The sequence below is a fragment of the Dipodomys merriami genome, unplaced genomic scaffold, assembly GCF_024711535.1.
Source record: "Dipodomys merriami isolate MVZ:Mamm:240054 unplaced genomic scaffold, mDipMer1.0.p SCAF_12, whole genome shotgun sequence".
Taxonomy (NCBI): Eukaryota; Metazoa; Chordata; class Mammalia; order Rodentia; family Heteromyidae; genus Dipodomys; species Dipodomys merriami.
This window is the reverse complement of record NW_027202493.1, coordinates 1017150-1036689: the sequence shown is the minus strand read 5'-3', so window position 1 is coordinate 1036689 and position 19540 is coordinate 1017150. Positions and strand designations below refer to the sequence as shown.

The 19540-nt window shown below is 40.8% G+C and overlaps 2 protein-coding genes across 8 annotated transcripts in view; one reads left to right on the top strand and one right to left on the bottom strand.

Annotated features, from left to right (window-relative positions):
- Rnf170 (ring finger protein 170) overlaps positions 1-17005 on the bottom strand; it is a 29585-nt gene extending 12580 nt beyond the window's left edge. Inside the window, exons 1-5 of one of the 7 annotated variants that reach the window (XM_070016052.1) lie at positions 16957-17005; positions 10781-10828; positions 9092-9235; positions 4098-4173; positions 2093-2201 (exon numbers count right to left, since the gene is read on the bottom strand). In XM_070016052.1, coding sequence (XP_069872153.1) covers positions 2093-2201; positions 4098-4173; positions 9092-9235; positions 10781-10785 — 334 coding nt within the window. In that variant the 5' untranslated portion in view covers positions 10786-10828; positions 16957-17005. Of the gene's footprint in view, positions 1-2092; positions 2202-4097; positions 4174-9091; positions 9236-10780; positions 10829-16162; positions 16186-16275; positions 16454-16956 lie in introns of those variants that run through there. The other 6 variants (XM_070016051.1, XM_070016053.1, XM_070016057.1 and 3 more) reach the window with 6 other exon arrangements.
- Positions 16702-19540, top strand: part of Hook3 (hook microtubule tethering protein 3) — a 152699-nt gene continuing 149860 nt past the window's right edge. Inside the window, exon 1 of the mRNA XM_070016050.1 lies at positions 16702-16960. Coding sequence (XP_069872151.1) covers positions 16904-16960 — 57 coding nt within the window. The 5' untranslated portion in view covers positions 16702-16903. The remainder of the gene's footprint in view (positions 16961-19540) is intronic.

Sequence of the window (19540 nt, the reverse complement as noted above, 5' to 3'; positions counted from 1 at the left end):
ATCTTCATGAGTAGATTCACCACAAAGGAATGGAGGTGTGGTTTTACATATAGGAAATGAACTAAAATGCTCTGGTATTATTACACTTGAACTACTATCCAATGAAACGTATTTCAATTTCCAAAGAGTTGAATAACTAGTTTATTTAAATCTTTGAACATACAGACACTAAATAAAAGCATCAAACAAGTAGAGCAGGATATCAGAAACAGTCTATCTTATTACCTCAGACAAGAACAACACTGGATTATCTACTCAATATATTAGCTAAGCCTGAGTTGACAAATAAGTTCATTTTGCTTGCTAAAACTCTTTGATTGTTAACACCAGCTTGGAGGATTGTGCTAAAGGATGACCAAGGCCATATTCAGACTCAAAAGAATGTCAGATAGATTAAAGGTTCCTCCTTCCTCTGGTGGTTAAGTTTTCCCAGCCTGAGACTAGAGATGTGTAGCATGCTTGTCTAGCATGGTCACACTCTGGATTCCATAGCTAATACTACCAAAAAGCAAAACAATAACTCCTCATCTGAGCCTTCACTATTTTGTATTATTAATTTCCAACATATGATTAAAAGAAAAAAAATAGTAGGGCTCAGGGAAGGTCATGGGTCAGGGTTTTTGTGAAAAGAACCTTCCTGCCCTGGGAATAATGAATTATATAAATTAATTCCCAACTGATAATTGTTTTATAATTTGTTAGCTATAAGTAGCAAAAGCCTTAGGAAAGTCAAGGGTAGTGCTCTGCAATCTTAGCACATAGGAGGCTGAAGAAAGAGTATCTCAAGTTAGGCCGGGCACTGGTGGCTCACACCTGTAATCCTAGCTACTCAGGATACTGAGATCTTAGGATCATGGTTCAAAGCCAGCCTGGGCAAGTAAAGTCTGTGAGACTCTCATCTCCAACCGGAAGTGCACTGTGGCTCAAGCAGTAGAGCGCTGGCCTTGAGCTGAAGAGCTGAGGAACAGCGCCCAAGCCCAGAGTTCAAGCCCCACGGCCAACCAAAAAACCAAAAAACAACAAAGAGTATCTCAAAGTAGGCCTTTGTGGATTTGAATTTGGAAGCCTAAGATACATTACCAAGACCCTGGATCAAGAAACAAAATAAATCAAATGGCTCATGCCTATAATCCTAGCTACTCATGAGGCTGAGATTTGACAATTGCCTTTCAAAGTCAGCCAGGGCAGGAAAAGTCCATGAGACTCTTTATCTCCAATGAACCTCCAGAAAACAGGAAATGGTGCTGTGGCTCAAGCTGTAGAGCACTTGCTTTGAGCTGAAGAGCTCAGGGACAGTGCCCAGGCCCAGAGTTCACGACTGACCAAAAAAAAAAAAGAGAGAGAGAGAAAATCTGGACATATTGCTTAGCAGCTGTGTTACCTTTTATTAATTTCTTAACATTTTGGGGTCTCGGTTTTTAATTTTCTGGGTCAGATGGTGTGAAGTAATATACTTAAGTATTGTTAAATAACATATTCTATAAACAAAGATTAGAATGAAGGGAAGGCCAGGGTTTTTGGAAAAAAAAAACTCCATGCCCTGGAAAGTTTGTATAATAACTGTCTAAAAGTGAAGGACAAGGAGATTCAGCAAACTACTCTTTTTTTTTTGGGGGGGGGTGCAGTCATGGGGCCTGAACTCTGGGCTTGGGCGCTGTCCCTCAGCTCTTCAGCTCAAGGGTAGCGCTCTACCACTTGAACCAGAGTGCCACTTCCAGCTTTTTTCTTTTTTCTTATGTGGTGCTGAGGAATCAAACCCAGGGCCTCATGCATGCAAGGCAAGCACTCTACCACTGAGCCACCTTCCCAGCCCCAGCAAACTACTCTTGACTCAGAAACTGACCTTTGAATCCACAAATGCTAAATGATATATAAAGTAATATATATATATATATATATATATAAAGTACAAAAACAAATAACAATATTTAAATGCTAAATATACTTAGTCAACAGGTATAACAAGACATCAAAAGAGCAATCTATTCTACTCAGGAAATATGACTGAGAAAATTAGGAATCCAGCTAATACACACATGTAGGTCTTGATATAAATATCATTTCAACTAAGTATATATCATTGTTTTCTTACCACAGAAAAGATGTCCACAGTTCGTTTCCACAGGGAAAGAGGCTTGATGTAAGCAGATTGGACAGTACATTTCAGTGTAGAACTGCTGTCGAGCAGTAGTGGGCACACCCTGGTGAGAAGACATGTGTCCACATCACACCTCACAGCCGGAGCTATTAACACTGACAGTTTAGACATGCCATATTTAAGGTCACGTAAGTCTGATAAACTTATGAAGCTATGTTGCTGGGTTGTTTTTCTTTACCTTACTTCCGTGTGTGTGTGTGTGTGTGTGTGTGTGTGTGTGTGTGTGTGTGTGTGTGTGTGTGTGTGTGTGTGTGTGTGTGTGTGTGTGTGTGTGTGTGTGTGTGTGTGTGTGTGTGTGTGTAAAGAAAAGAAGAAGAAGGAGGAGGAGGAGGAGGAGAAGAAGAGGAGGAGGAGGAGGAGGAGGAGGAGGAGGAGGAGGAGGAGGAGGAGGAAGAGGAGGAGAAGGAAGACTGCAGCAGCTTTTTTTGGTGATATTGTAGATAGAGTCTTAAGAATTTTTCTGCTTGGGGTTAGCTTCAAACCTAATTAACTTTATTTTTGTTGGTCGTGGGGCTTGAACTCAAGGCCCGGTCTGCCCCTGAGCTCTTTTGCTCAAGGCCAGTGCTCTACCACTTTGCGCCACAGTGCCACTTCCAGTTTTTTATTGGTTAATTGGAGCTAAGAGTCTCATATACTTCCTTCCCAGGCTGGACTTGAACCATGATCCTCAGATCTCAGACTCCAGAGTAGGTAGGGTTACAGGCATGAGTCCCCAGTGGCTGGCAATTAACTTAAATTTAAATAGTCACCTGGGACTGGTGGCTACCATGTTAAACAACACAGAAAAGGCCAAAGTCTGTAACTTACTTCTAATCTGAGGAAGGTGTGAGGTAGATGAATGGGACCACAGAACAAAGAAGATCCAGTACAGCTAAGCCCTTTATATAGTATGAATTTAAGCATTTTAGTCATCAAATGTTTCAATACAAAAATAGAATAGTCACCTTATTGTTTGAAGATTAAATAGGATAGTTGTTTGTAAAGTCACTTTATAAGTTATAAAACACTATCCCAACATGAATTATTGATAACAGTTCTGGAAATAGTACTACTAATATCCTGAAACTATTCTGTGTCAATGAATTGAAATTCCATGATGGCATGATTTTTTTTTAATGAATTTAGTTCACAATTAAATTTCCAGTGCCTACATTGTCTGGCATAAAATAGAAGTTCAAAAAATATTTGGTGAATTAGTAAATTACAGAACTTTAATAGAATTGAACTTTGAGTACGAAAGTATGTTCTTATTCTTTTCTTTTTGGTACTGGTACTGGGGCTTGAACTCAGAGCTTTATGTTCTTGTTTTGCTTTTCTGCTCAAGGCTTGTGCTTTAACCCTTGAGCCATGCACCCACTTCTGGCTGTTTTGTGGGTTAATTGGAAATAAGAGTCTCATGGACTTTCCTGCTTGAGCTGGCTTTGAACTGCAATCCTTGGTCTCATCCCTGAATAGCTAGGATTACAGGCATAAGCCATTAGCAGAAAACATTTTCAAATTTTGTTTTTGTTGCTAGTTATCTTGATTCAGATATATACAATGTCCCACTTACTCCAGCCTTCCTAAACCATATTTCATTTCTGGTTCTTAAAGATTCCATTTGGTAAAAAAAGAAGAGGCTGAGTAGATAAGTTTTCTTCTTTTTCTACAGTTTCATTAACTTTCACCACTGAAGAAAGGGGAAAAGGAGACAATGTTTTAAACTTGTTGTTTAAAACTTGTTACAAGTCAGTAAAAATAAAAACAAAAATAACTGAACAGAATAAGACTAGGTAACTTGCTTAATCTGAAAATATATAACCTATAGACCAGTTTAGGACAATTTGAAGCAGGAAAAAAAAGCTGTAGTTTCTCAAAGTAATTTCCAAATGCTTAATCACAACTGCATCTACAAGAGGAGTTATAATATTGATTTACATAAATGTACATATAAAAGTACCTGTTCTGTTTGAAGTTGTTCTCGAAGCACTCTTACTAGCTCTTGATTTTCTGGGTGAATGTTCTGATGTACATTTCTGTTAAATAGAATATAACAAGTGTTGGTTATAAATATTGTCATATTATCTATTTGCTTTTATACTGTAGTTGTGGCTCAGAATAGCTGGTAACTTATTAAATGTTATTGAGGATATATAACAATAGTCTAATTCCAGGACTGTACATTCCAGTCTACTCTGTGGTGAGGTCCTCCCAGACCCTTGATCACTGGTTAATATTAGGTTTAACTGGCAAATGATAAAATCCAGAGGCTTAGTACTTTGGAGATTGGTTGTAATGGAAAGCTCACAAATAATATAAAGAATGTGGCTGATTATAAATATTAAAAATATAAATATAAAAATATAAGTAATATAATATAAATATAACAAATATAGATAATAGATAGTATATTTTATATTTTTATGTTATACAAATTATTTATTATATTTTAATATTATTTATATTATATATTTATAATGTAATTAATGTAATTATATAAATATAAATTATATATGTAAATATATATAATAAATACAATATAATGCAAATAAAAATATAACAATATAAAAATGTGCTGGTTAGCACATTTCTTTTTTGAAACTCCTTTAAAATATTTAGTTCTACAGTTCTACATATTATTACATTTGAATACTCTTCCATATCTAATTCAGTCTTTTGCTTAACTTTTCAGGATTGAGGGGAAAGGAAACAAAAAATAAGATTATATAAGATTTATAGAAAAGCCAGAACCAAACATGCAACTAACATCTGGACATTAACATGTAAAATGGAGAACGGAAAATTAAAAAGTTGATGGCTAATATAAATTGATGGTCTGAAATGCCAGAGAAATTAGAAGTGGTAGCTAGGCCACTAGATATGAAGATTTACATGTCAATCATAGCTCGATTTCATTTAGCTGTAGCCTTTTTTCCCTAAACTTAAACATTGTGAACCATTTTTAAATCTATACAATCTGTAGAAAAGTGTTTGCTTTTTAGGTAAGCCACATTCAACAGAAGCAAGAACTCCAATATTCTAAAGGGATAGGGAAAAATCTAAAGCTATCAATCCCATATTATTCAATTTTTAGTAATATATGCAAGTTTTAGAAAAGAATGCTGACAGACTATAACAAGTGAACCATAAGTGTAATAAAACTTCTTTAACTCTATTGAAACATCTTAAGTTTTGGTGAATTTTGACAGGCACGGTTCATACCTGTAATCCTAGTTACTAGGGAAACTGAAATAGGATCAATGGTTCAAGATGAACCCTGGGCAAAAAGTTCATAACATCCCTATCTCAATCCATAAAAAGCTATACAATATGGTTCTGTCATCCTAGCTACTCAACAAATGTAAACAGAAGAATCACAGGCCAACGTGGGAAAAAACTAAGGTGATAGGTATGGCTCAAGAGGTAGAATGCGGGCTGGGAAGGTGGCTCACTAGGAATTGGCGCTGTAGCTCAAGTGGTAGAGTGCTCGCCTTGAGCTGAAGAGCTGAGGGACAGCGCTCAGGCCCAGAGTTCAAGCCCCACGACCGACAAAAAAAAAAAAAAAAAGGAAGGTGGCTCAGTGGTAGAGCGCTTACCTTGCATGCATGAGCCCTGGGTTTGATTCCTCAGCACCACATAAAGAAGAAAAAATAAAAAAGCCAGAAGTGGCGCTGTGGCTCAAGTGGTAGAGTGCTAGCCTTGAGCTGAAGAGCTGAGGGAAATCGCCCAGGCCCAGAGTTCAGGCCCCACGATCGGACCACTCCTCCCCTCCCCTCCCCCCAAAAAAAGGTAAAATGCCTGCCTAGCATAGGCAAGCCTTTGGGTTCAATCACTAGTACTGGAAGAAACAAAATACAAAACAGAGTACCTCTTGCATAACAAAAGGTATCAAAAGAGTGAAAAGACTGGGTGCTGGGGGCCCATACCTGTAATCCTAGCTACTCAAGAGGCTGAGATCAGAGGATCATGGTTTGAAGGCAGCCTGGGCAGGGAAGTCTGTGAGAACCTTTTAATTTACTATTATTGTAAAGGTAATGCAGAGGGGTTACAGTTACATAAGGTAATGAGTACATTCTTGTTGAACATTGTTATCCCTCCCTTGTTTTTCTCCCACTCCCCCACCCCCAAGTTGTAAAGTTCATTTCTAATATGGTGTCTTGTGAGTATCACGGTTGCATTGGTTCACTCTTTTTCCTTTGTCTCACCATTTCATTATTTCCCCTTCCCTTCCCCAAATCAGATAAACATATATACAAGACACGGGGTACCAAAATCAAAAACAGTGACAAAAGAGTCTCCAATTAATTACAGAAAAAGCTGGAAGTAGCACTGTGACTCAAGTGGCAGAGTGTTAGACATGAGCAAAAGGAGCTCAGGGACTGCACCCAGGCACAGAGTTTAAGCCCCAAGAATGGCCAAAAAAAAAAAAAAAAAAACTGAAAAGGCAATCCACAAACTAGAAAAAATGTTTGCAAATTATATACCTAGCAATAATGAAAAACAAAACAAAAAAGGTATTGATCAAGTGGTAGGTCAAATCAAGGTCCAGAGTTCAATCCCCAGTATTAGTTCTTCCAATTTTATTTCATGATTTTTTTTGGTCAGTATGGGGCTTGAACTCTGGGGCTAGAACGCTGTCCCTCAGCTCTTCAGCTCAAGGCCAATGGTCTACCACTTGAGCTACAGCGCCACTTCCAGTTTTCTGGTAGTTTATTGGAGATAGGAGTTTCACAGATGGGGGCTGGGAAAGGCTCAGTGGTAGAGCGCTTGCCTTGCATGCATGAGGCCTTGGGTTCAATTCCTCAGCACCACATAAGCAAAAAGAAAAATAGCCAGAAGTGGCACTGTGTCTCAAGTGGTAGAGCTTTAGCCTTGAGCTGAAGAGCTGAGGGACAGTGCCCAGGCCAAGAGTTCAGGCCCAAGGACCGGACACCCCCCCCCCAAAAAAAAAGAGTTTCACAGACTTTTCTGTCCAGGCTGGCTATTTTATGAATATTTTTAATGGGTTACTTTACTAATGGTTTTGTGATCTGCGTAATTTTTTCCCTAGTTCTCATCCTCTTCTTTATAAAATTCATCCTGACTGAAACTTTTATATCCTTTTACAAAAATTTCCCTAAGCCAATGGTGGCTGAACTCATTTACTCTGTGATTTAGGGAGTTTAACCATTTTAGATTCCACATATAAATGAAATCATGGAGTATTTAATCTTTTGGGCTTGTATTATTTCAGTTAGCACAATGTCCTCCAGGTTAATTAAGGTAGTGAATTGAGAGGATTTTTATACTGTTTTTATTTTTATGCAAGTCCTGGGGCTTGAATTCAGGGCCCTGGCACTATCCTTTCACTCAAGGCTAGTACTCTACCACTTAAGCCACAGCTTCACTTACAGCTTTTTTTTTCTTGGTGGTTTACTGGAAATAAGTGTCTCACAGACTTTCCTGCCCAGGCTGGCAGGATCTCAGTCTTCTGAGTAGCCAGGACTACAGGCGTGAGCCACTGGTGCCCAAGGAATTCTATCCTTTTAAAGTCTGTATTGGAGCCAGGCAGGAAAGTGACACTCTGATCTTCAGTTAGCCAGGAAAAAGCCAGGAGTGAGGAGTGGCTCAAGAAACAGAGTGCCACAAAAAGCTAGGAGACTGAGTTCAAGCCCCAATAATGGCACACATACACAAAAATGTCTGTATAGTGTTCCATTGTATTATATATATGCATCCTTTTTCCTTATCCAGTTGTCTTTCAGTGGACATTTTGGTTTATTCTATGTTAGATACTCTAAATGATACTGCAAGCCGGGCGCTGGTGGCTCACGCCTGTAATCCTAGCTACTCAGGAGGCTGAGATCTGAGGATCGCGGTTCAAAGCCAGCCCGGGCAGGAGAGACCGTGAGACTCCTATCTCCAATAAAAAACCACCAGAAAACCGGAAGTGGCGCTGTAGCTCAAGTGGTAGAGCACTCGCCTTGAGCTGAAGAGCTGAGGGACAGCGCCCAGGCCCAGAGTTCAAGCCCCACGACCGACAAAAAAAAAAAAAAAGGATACTGCAATGAGCATGAGATTGCAGATATCTCTTTGACATACTGATGTAGTTTCCTTTAAGTATATCCAGAAATATACTACTATATTTTGTGTGTGTGTGTCCGTACCAGGGCTTATGCTCAGTGCCTGGAGCTCTTCTTGACTTTTCCCTCAAAGCTGACACTCTACCACTTGATCCATACCTCCACTTTCTGCTTTTTGGTGACTGAGTTAAGAGTCTCACAGATTCTTCTGCCCCTGTTGGGTTCAAACAGAGATCCTCAAATCTCGGAGTAGCTAAGATTACAGGCATGAGCTACTGTACCAGGTCTTTTAAATAAATTTTTATCTTTTTGTTGTTGTTGGTGGTAGTCCTAGGGTTTGAACTCAGGGCTTCACACTTGGTAGAAAGACACTCTACCACTTGAACCATGCCTCTATCCCAATGAAAATTAATTACTTTAAACTATGTCTTTTTTTTTTTTTTTTGGTCGGTCATGGGGCTTGAACTCTGGGCCTGGGTGCTGTCCCTCAGCTCTTCAGCTCAAGAGGTGCCCTACCACTTGAGCCACAGTGCCACTTCCAGCTTTTTCTGCGTATGTGGTGCTGAGGAATCAAACCCATGGCTTCGTGCATGCAAGGCAAGGACTCTACCACTGAGCCACCTCCCAAGCCCAGTAACTTTAAACTATGATACTCTACTAAGAAATACTAACATTTTAATCAAAATATGGATGGTAAACTCAAATATTTTCTGGTAATGCAGAAAAATATATATTAGCATTCAGAGTTCAATTAAAAATGAAATACTTTAGTAAGTGTATATAATCATTGCGATCAGCGACTTGCTTTAGAATCACAAATTACTAGGAGAGAATCAAGAGTCAGTGACCCTTGAAAATACAGTGTCTGAATTCATTTGTCCTTTAGTCTCACCTGAAAAGTGCATATACCAGGGTAGCAATCAAAGTGAAACTGACCACAACAGCCACAAGCACTTGGTCACTTACTCCTTCTATAACTGAATCATCATCCAGTTTCAAACTTTGAACTTCACCTTGATATTTGGCCATTCCAGGTCTAAAATATGACAAACAAAAGTTACAAGTGATAGTGAAAATGTAATTTATATAGCAGTTCATATTTGTGTAGCTGATTTCTAACATATTTAATATTCATAGCATGCTCATAATATAGACTATATTAGGCACAATTCCAGTAAAGACTCACTAATAAAAAAAATTGCTAGAAATATTACTTTGGAGAGTACAAACTCTTATTTCCTATAAGGAAATGACGATTGCATTTTATCATCCATTTATATCTTTTTCTTTTCTTTTCTGTTTTTGTAGGTTGTGGGGCCTGAACTCTGGGCCTAGGGGCTGTCCCTCAGCTCTTTAGTGCTCTACCACTTGAGCCACAGCACCACTTCTAGCTTTTTCTGCTTATGTGATACTGAGGAATCGAACCCAAGGCCTCATGCACTCTACCACTGAGCCATCTCCCAGCTGCATTTATATCTTTTTTTTTTGACCCGCTCCCTGCATTTATATCTTTAAGATAAAACTTTAAAAAAAAACAAACAACTTTTCCTCTTCAAATTTAGGCTCTTTTGAGGAAAAAGGCACTCTTCTTTCCTGCTTTTTTCTAAATGAAGTCTCCAAGAAGATCTGATTTTTCTCCTTTGGAGCACCAAATACATGTGTCATATGGGATTTACTATGTTTGGGAAAGGAATTCTATTGTAGTCTTCTATAACTATTCCTATATTTCCTAGTATATACTCTGTCCACTGGAGGACCTAATAAATACTTGTCTAAATAAAAGTGACTTACCATTCTTAACAGTGTTTGCTAGTATTTTGAAAAGCAAAAGCGATGGGACATTTATGTCTATACCTAGACCACATGACTCAAGAAAGGACATATATGCCAGGTGCCAGTGGCTCACGCCTGTAATCCTAGCTACTCAGGAGGCTGAGATCTGACGATCACGGTTCAAAGCCAGCCCCGGCAAGGAAAGTCCTCCGTGAGACTCTTATCTCCAATAAGCCACTTGAAAACCAGAAGTGCACTGTGGCTCAAGTGGTAGAGTGCTAGCCTTGAGCTGAAGAGCCTGGAGACAGCGCCCAAGCCCAGAGTTCAAGCCTCATGACCAACCAAAAAAAAAGGAAAAAAGAAAGGACATATATGTCTATACTAAGACTAGTTGAATTAGTGAAAATTCTGGTGCTTGAAAAACTATTAGTCTCACTTGAAATTAAGGTCAGCTTATGGTTCAAAGTTCTTTAAAATACAGAACCATTATGAGGCTAAAATTTCTTAAGAGCAGAAGCAAATGTAATTTCTTTTTTATAAACTAGAGAAAAATGGTTCTACAAGTAAGAGGGGAAACAGCTCAACACATTGGAGTCCAAATACCAGGGTAACTCATGATTTTAGATGGAAAAAAATCATACAATTCTAAGTCTTATAAGCTATCTGAGAAATGAAAGAAATAAATAATTCAATTAAGTAGATATTATAATTTAAAGTTTTGTAAGCTATCTGAGAAATGAAAGAAATAAATAATTCAATTAAGTAGATATGATATTATAATTTAAAGTTTTGCATTGATGTAACTTACTGCATTGAAAAGAGTTTTATTCCAAATCACAATTAATCAGGAGAGTCTCTGTGAAGAAGAAATTTTCAGTATGGAGTGAACATGAATTAGCTAATAAGAAAATTACTTACTGCTCTTAGAAGAAAGCTAAGCAAACAGGTAGATCAAAGACATGTTTCCTCAGCTTTACACATAGTTGTAGAGAGATTAGGAACTTGCTAATGACAGGTTCCAAGTACCCATTATGAAGGTGTGCACCAGTAAACTCAAAGGTCTAGTTCAGTATCTTCATTCAAAAGAACAGCAAAAGCTGGGCTTGGTGTCCCATGCCTATAATCCTAGTTACTCAGGAAGCTGAAATACATGTGAATCTTATCTCCTATTAACCACCAAAAAAGCTAGAAGTGGAGTTGTGGCTCAAGTGGTAGAGCACTATCATAGAGCAAAAAGGCTCAGGGATCACTCCCAAGCCCTGAGCTCAAGCCCTAGGACTGGCATGAGCGCGCGCACGCGCGCGCACACACACACACACACACACACACACGCATGCATACTTGCACATGTGCACACAGAGTCAAATGTCACTGAAACTAGAAAATAAAAAGCTTCTCATAATCTAAGGTCAGGCTAGGTGGTCAGTTTAGTTTTTTTTTAATTGTTTCCTGTTTTCTCTGACACACCTATGGCTCTTTCAAAATTCCTAAAAGGTAGTGAGCACTACTGTCTTTTCAAAAGTAATAAAAATATTATCTGCCAAGATTCTCAGTCTCTAGTTACTGATTCTAATTACTTCAATGGTCAGATTAAATAAAATTAACTAAAGAGAAAGTACTTTGAAAGATAAGAGCACTCATTATTATTACTCATATTTTCTACTGTGTTATATACTTTTAGACATTTTACTATGAGGAACTTTAAAAAATGTGTTCAATTTGTTTCTATGTACTTCCAGGTGTGATCAGTGGTAATGTAACTAAATTCTACTAAACAATTTTTATATGTTCACTATCCATATATATGCAGTTATACCCTCAAGATATTGCTTCCTGTACACTTTCAAGAGCTCAGAGATCCAGGATGCTCTCAGGTATTGTGTGACCATACAATGTTTTTTGCAGCAGAAATTTCCAGTGTTGTTGAGAAGAACAAAGAAGTCAGCTACATTATCCTCTAATTTGGTAATCTCAACCAAACCTAAGGCTGCCACAATAAGACCTCCTATGGGTATTTTACCGACTTGTTGAAGGCCTCAGTAGTATCCTGTCATAATGCTTCTTTGAAAAAAAAAATGAGTAAAAAGAGAACTGGAAATTAAGGGCTAGAAAATAAGATACTATAAGGTATCTCAATCTGAAAAAGGATGGTTGGATTTGAGACTAGAAGGGATAAACAATAAAAAGACTCATATTTCCTACCTGGAGAAAGGACATAAACACCTCAACCTTTTGTTTGTTTTGTCTTCCTTTGTAGTCAGACTGGCCTTTAATTGGTTGTCCTTTAGCTTCAGTCTCCCAAGCACTGGAGTTACAGCCATGTATCACCTTACCTAGCTAAATCTTGAAGGGGAACTCCAAAATTAACCTGACTACAGTGCTCTAATTTCAGTTTGTCATAATCAGTGTTCTTCTAGAATAAAAGTGTTTCTGATTTTGCCTGATAGTAACAGGTTCTCAATTCTGTTACCACAGATGTGACCTCACTGTCTCTCAGGACTTCTCATTTTCTGCAAAATATTTAAGTTGGGCTTCATGATACCTTCCTTTCCTTTTGCCCCTACATTTCCCTGTTCAGACCTTTCAAAACAGAAAGAAGGCAAGCAAGATAAAAACCAAAAGTTAAAGACATTGAATGGGCTGCAGAACTGAAGAGCCAGATCATCACTTTCCCCAGGATATATTTCTGTAGTTTAAATTCATCTCAACTATGTACCTCTTGAACATTTATGAAAAAATAAAGCAGTATATACTGCTCTGTTGAGATGCAGATTAGTTCTCAAAGACTCTTCTTAACCACTATTTACCCACTCTCAGTTTTCAGAGGGTACCTTCTAGGATTCCAGTATAGGGCAAAAGGAGGCACATCTGGACTGCAGGGCATGTCAATTGCTAAACTCACCTACTAGTCAAGATTCCTTTTTTATTAGAAGCTACATCTTATTCCCTTGAGCAGTGTACAAGGTCTTGTATGCTTTTGGGAAGAACACTAATAGAATACAATATAAATAAATCATTTCATGGGATCTTATATTTAAAAATGAAGTTTTGTTTTTGTTTTGTCAGCCGTGGGGCTTTAATTCAGACAGGGCCTAGGTACTGTCCTTGAGCTTTTTCACTCAAGGCGAGCACTCTACCACTTTGAGTCACAGCTCTACTTCCAGTTTTTTAGTGGTTAATTGGCAATCAGAGTCTCACAGAATTTCCTGCCTAGGCTGGCTTCAAACTGTAATCCTCAGATGTCAGCCTCCTTAATATCTAGGATTATAGGCATGAGCTACCCGCACCCAGATGACATTACAAAAACAAGACACAATTGATCTTGGAAAGTATGTAGTGTAGAAACCTGAAGAGGACTGGTTTTGCCACTGCTTAGCTGGCTAAATCTTACAAAGGAGTAGCTTAATATTGTAAAGCAGTCAGCCAGCTGTGTGCTTCTGTGAAGTGTGAGTCTCAGTTTCCTCCTATGTACAACACACAATTTAGGTTGCCATTTTTAAGCAAATAAAATACCTTACACAATTTATAATATCATGAAGGTAAAGCATTTAACATATCGTATAGCACATTCTACAAGTTGTGAGAAGAAGTTCTAACATTTTAATTACTATATTAACTACAATCAAGGAATCAGCAGAACTATGTAAAATTTGGTTATGCCTTATGAGTAGTGCAATAGCTGTACAATTTAATCTCAAACTCTCTTACACACACACACACACACACACACACACACACACACACACACACACACACACGGAGAAAACAAAATTTAAGGACTTCCTAGAACAAAGAAAAGATTCAGTGTCTTTCTCCAAACATTTAGAAACTTGATGTCTATATGGCTTCTGCAATTCCATTCAAGAAACTTTAATTTTGTTCATGGAGGCTAATTTGTACTATGAAATAAATCTTAAGCCAGGCACTGGTGGCTCATACCTGTAATCCTAGCTACTGAGGAGGCTAATATCTGAAGATTACGGTTCAAAGCCAGACTAGGCAGAAAAGTTCTCATGAGACTCATCTCCAATTAACCACTCAAAACTGGGAAGTCGAGCTGTGGCTCAAAGTGATAGAGCACCAGCCTTGAACAAAGGAGCTCAGGCACTGTGCCCAGGCCCTGAGTTTAAGCCCCTCAACTGACAAAAACAAAAAAAATTTAAGCACAAGCTGGTGGCTCATACCTGTAATCTTAGCTACTCAGGAGGCTGAGATTTGAGGACCCTAGTTCAAAACTAGCTCAGTCCATGAGATTCTTATCTCCAAAAAACCAGAAATGGAGCTGTGGCTCAAGTAGTAGAGTTCTAATCTTGAGTGAAAAAGCTAAGGGACTGTACCCAGGCCCTCCAGAGTTCAGTCTCATACACACAATCTTAAGAACACTGCAGCATATACACACACACATGCACGCACACATATACACACACACACACCATTGTGGATTCACAGCCACGTCTAGAAAAGGAGGCATTATGTTAATTTTATCAAGGCCTTGAAAACCTAAGCAGCTGGCGAAATGATGCCTCCTACTCCATAGTCCTCCATCAAGGTCTAGCACCTTTGGCCTCCACAGTCAAAGACACCAATTGGTGTACACCAGCAAATGGTCCTCACCAGTCAGGCTGAAGTCAATATAGCATATTGACTATTTACTTGCCAAACAAGGGAGAGTCACTTAAAGTGACAGGAATTCTACAGAATCAACTTAGTATGAAATCCAGGAACTCTGGTTTGACCTAGAAGCACCAACAGAGGAACCAAAGACAAAGAGTCATAATCACAGTTGCTAAAGGGTTTTCTTTCTTTGGTTTAAGAAGGATGCTTGTAAGAAAGACCACTGAGAAGAAAGACTTCTAGTAAGTTATTTTTACATTCATAAAAAGATCAGTTATGTATGAGCTATCAACTAGTCCTCCATGAGGCATCATTAAAAGCTTTATGCTGTCTTGACAGTTCTTAGTACTCAATAAGAAACCTACTTTCCCTCCTCACCCCCAGTGCTAGCGATAAAACCTAGCACCTTTGTAAGGCAAGTCCCCTACTTCTCAGCTATAGGGCTTTAAGAAAACCTACTTTTGAGTTGGGCTTTGGAGGCTCACATCTGTAGCTAATCAGGGGGCTGAAATCTGAGGATCGTGTTTCATAACCAGCCAGGCAATAAAATCCATAAGAGTCTTCAATTAACCACCAAAAAACTGGAAATGTGGCCCAAGTGGTAGAGAATCAAAGCACACAGGCCCTGGGGGGGAGGGGAGGGAGAGGAGGAGGAATAGCTAACAATAAGCAAAAGAAATGTACATATCACCCAACACAGAAGAAATAGTTGACTGTCAAAGCTTGTAGAATTTACAGATTTTATAGACTAAGATAATAACAAATTGCCTTGTGAAGGTTAAAATGTGTAACTTTAACTTGCAGCACTTCAAATACAATCTGGCATTATCTGATAGTTACAAATACCATACTGGTCCACAGTTCTCCTAGGACTCCAAAGCACATGCCCCAGAAATGCCAGTATGTTTGCAATAATGGCAATGTTTATAACATTGTTTAGAGTACTTTTAAACTGACACAAACACATACCAGCAGAATGGGATGTAATGCTATATTCATAAATGGAATAGTAGAAAATGCAAAAACCTATAGGAAAACCCAAGTGCTTTAATATTAATTGAAAACCACAGATTAACATAGCATGATTCCATTCATAAAAGCTCAAATCAGGCAGAGGAAAACTATACTGCATGCTTATATAGGTGGTAGAGAAAGTGCCCAAGGCCACAGTCAGGCCAAGGAGGTTCTGAGCAGCTTCTGGGAGCTGGCAAAACTTTTGTCATCTGGGTGTTTTAATTATTCCTTAAGCATGTATGTCCTACAAACTTTTCTTCATATACCATACTGTTTAGAAACGTATCACAAACCGTGTACATATTTGTGTCTCTACAAAGGTGAGAACTGTCCAATGATGTACCTCCAGGAAGCCAACTCCCAACACTAGAAGAAACAGGCCTTAAGAACTGTGGCGGTCCTTTATGCATTGGTGACCTGGCCATCCACCCACTCCCATTTCGAATACAGTTTTCTGGGAGATGAGGCTCAAGCAACCCGAGGCCAAGATGCCCACCACCCGGACCCCTTTCACCGTCGCCGGCGGTTCTGGATGGGAATGGAGAGATCATGGGCTTAATACCGGATTCTGGTAGGCAGGCAGAGGGCGGGATCATGGCAGAGACCAGCACCCGCAGAACCACAGCCCCACGCCGCCCCTGTAGTCCCGCCCACGCGGGACCCCGCTGTCCCTACCAGCCGCGGGCCGGGTTCGGGGGCGTGGCCGGCCACACGCTCGCGACCAGGTAGAGGGGCGCGTACCTCTCCACCGCGGAGGAACTACCTCGCCAGTTCCCGGTGACAGAACAGAGGATATTTCCGGGGACCGCCTTGCCACCCCCTCCCGGGCAACTACAAGCTGTCTCTTTTTCAATTTGGAGTGCGGGCGCTGGCGCACGCGCACTGCGGAGCTTCCGTAAGAGCGCGAGGACGCGAAAGGAAGACCCGCCGTCGGCAGGTCGGGCGCGTGCGCGTGGAGACACGCAGCGCCCCGGAGTCGGGGGCGCGCGCGGTGGACTGGGCCAGCAGAGCGCGAGTGTGCGCAGTGGCGCGGCCGTGGCTAGCGCTGGTTTCCGAAAGCGCAGGAGGGCGTGGGCAGCCGGGGCGGGGCGCAAGGGCCTGAGTGCGAGAAGGAGGGGCGTCGGGGTGACGGTGCGAGAGCTGCTGCCAGGGCCAGGGCCAGAGGCGGCGGCGGCGGCGGCAGTCGGGCCTGAGAAACAGTGAGCCAGAAGCCGGTCGGCTGCCGGACCTGCGGACTCGCCCTCAGGCCGAGCGCGCGGTTTCTGGCTGGGCGAAGAGACGCTGCAGAACCCCCGCGAGAAAGATGTTCAACGTGGAGTCGGTGGAGCGGGTGGAGCTGTGCGAGAGCCTGCTTACTTGGGTACGTGGTGACCGGCTGCTCGGTGGGAAGAACAGCCCCCCTCCCCCAGGCCGCTTTTCCGGGACACCCCACCCTGGTCCGGAGGACAAGCGCCTGGGGCGGCGGTGCCGTCACATCCGGGGCCTGGGGCTGTCTGAGCCGCGGGCGCTGAGCGGGCCGCGTCCACGCCCGGGGCCGGCCCCGAGCCAGCGGAGGGCGGCCGGAACTCAGGCCGGTTCAGGGTTCGAGGGGAACTTGCCGGCCTTGCGGTGTGGGTTGTTCCCCGAGTGGACCCCTGACTGCTGGAGGCTAATGATGGGTTACCTGCGACACTGTAATTAGGACTGTTGTTTGCAGCCGGTGAGGCGCTGGCGCTTCGCTTCCGAGCTTCCAGCGACATCACAGCGTCGCTTGTCCCGTGTCCGGGCGCCGCCGGTAGAGGCACTCGGGACCCCTGGTTACGACGCCTCCTTGCCTTTGTTGTAATGTTCACGATCCGGAGAGTGCAGTCCCTGAAGGACTAAGCTCTCTGGCCCTGGAGAAGAAAACAACACTTTGAAGACTAGGGAAGCAAAATACATACGAAGAGGTGCCTGTCCTGTGAAATAGTATTTAAAATGGGAAGTGCACTTCGTTCATTAGAAAGGAAGCAACGTGGAGATGTAAAAGGGATCAATGATTAAAAAAAAACCAACAACTTTAAACTGGAAGGTTTTGGAATTAGTAAAAGATTGAGTGACATTTTGAAGCATTGTCGTGGTGTTCTAATTTGAAATTATTTAGCGGTTATTAAGGTTCTCGAATTTCAAGTAAATGTTGGATTCTCATGTCACCTGTCTTGCTTCTATCAGTCCCTTCAAGAGCTGGACAGTAAACCCGTTCTTATGTCTTGTTCAGACTCTAGAGGTGGGAGGTATAGAAGCATGCAGAGAAACGGGATAAACCAAGTGCCCCTTTCAGAAGCATTGGAGCATTGGTACTTATTGCTAAAACAATGTTAAATGTCGTTTCTAGAAACACAAGTGTGTCTTATGGAGCGACAATGACACATTAATTTTATTTGCTTAGTTTTGGGGGGATGCTGGAGATTAACTCAGGGTTTCCTGCATGCTTAGGAAGGACTCTACTAATGAGCTACTTAGAACTTTGGCCTCTTATTAATTTTAAAGGTAAAATTAGTTTGTCATAGCATTTGGGTTTTAGAGGTGCCTTGGGTTACAGGTTCAGATTTCTCCTCTCCTGGCAAGGGACATTGGCGGAAAAGGTTGAGAAACATCATTTTAAATGTGGTAAAAATAGAGCTTTTCTGTTAGTTTTGTTTTTGTGCGGGTTCTGGGGACTTGTACTCAAGATCTGGGCACTGTCCATGGCCTCTGTTGCTCAGGACTAGTGCTCTTCCACTTGAACAACAGCTCCACTTACGGCTTTTTTTTGAGTATGGGTGTGTGTGTTTAATTGGAGGAAAGAGTCTCAGACTTTCCTGCCCATGTTGGCTCCCAACCGTGATCTTCAGTTCTCAGACTCCTGAGTAGTTAGGATTACAGATGTGAGCACCCAACTTATTTGGAGACTTTTTATAACATGTACATCAATGAATCAAATATGACCACTGAAATAATGTGTGTAATAATACAGCTTGCTCTGTTCAGTTTGTTAGGCCATTCTTGGTTTAATAATATGTAATTATACAACTCTTAATATTGCTAAATTCTAACTTCATGGAGATACAGGCTTTTCTACGGTTTTAGTGTGGTCAAGATTTGACTACACAGGGTAGAGATAAGAGAAGAATTATATAGTAGTCTTTGATCTGTGGAAGGAGTAGATTTGACAGCCATTGTAAACAGAAGTCTGAGGATCTTCAGATTTGCTTGCTGGATCTGTATAAGTACTGCCTCCTTGAATGGTAGAAAAAAGAAACAAGAAAACGAAGAAGAAACTGATCAAATAAAGTGGCCCTATATTCTTAACATCTAGATGAAAAGTCTTGGAAATAGAGGTGTATTGTGGATATTTGAATGTTATTGAAATACAAGGAGTGTTGAACGGCTTCTAATAAGAACCAGACAACTTAAGAGAATGTGTAGAGTCAAATACAGTTCAGGAAAACAAGTAATCCACATCAACTGCAGAGATGTCAGGGAATATGGTATCAGAGGGCTTTTTCTTTCTTTCTTTTTTTTGCTATTGAGTTGAACTCAAGGCCTTATTCTGCTTGCTGCCCTACTGGATTTCTAATACTATAGCCAATCTCCAGCCCAGCTTTTTGCTGTTTTTTTGTTTGCCTTGTTGTTGTTTGTTTGTGGCTATGAATCTTTATTAGCCACTGTGACTGCTCCCCACTGTATCCAGACAGTGGAAAACAGCCTGTTTGTTGTTTTTTTGTTTGTTTTGTCCATCATGGGGCTTGAACTCTGGGCCTGGGTGCTGTTCCTGAGCTCTTCAGCTCAGAACTAGTGATCTACTACTTGAGCCACAGTGACACTTCGGTTTTCTGGGGTGTTTTTGTTTGTTTGTTTGTTTTTAATTGTAGATAAGAGTCTCGGATTTTCCTGTCCAGGCAGGCTTTTGAACTACGATCCTCAGATCTCAGCCTCCTGA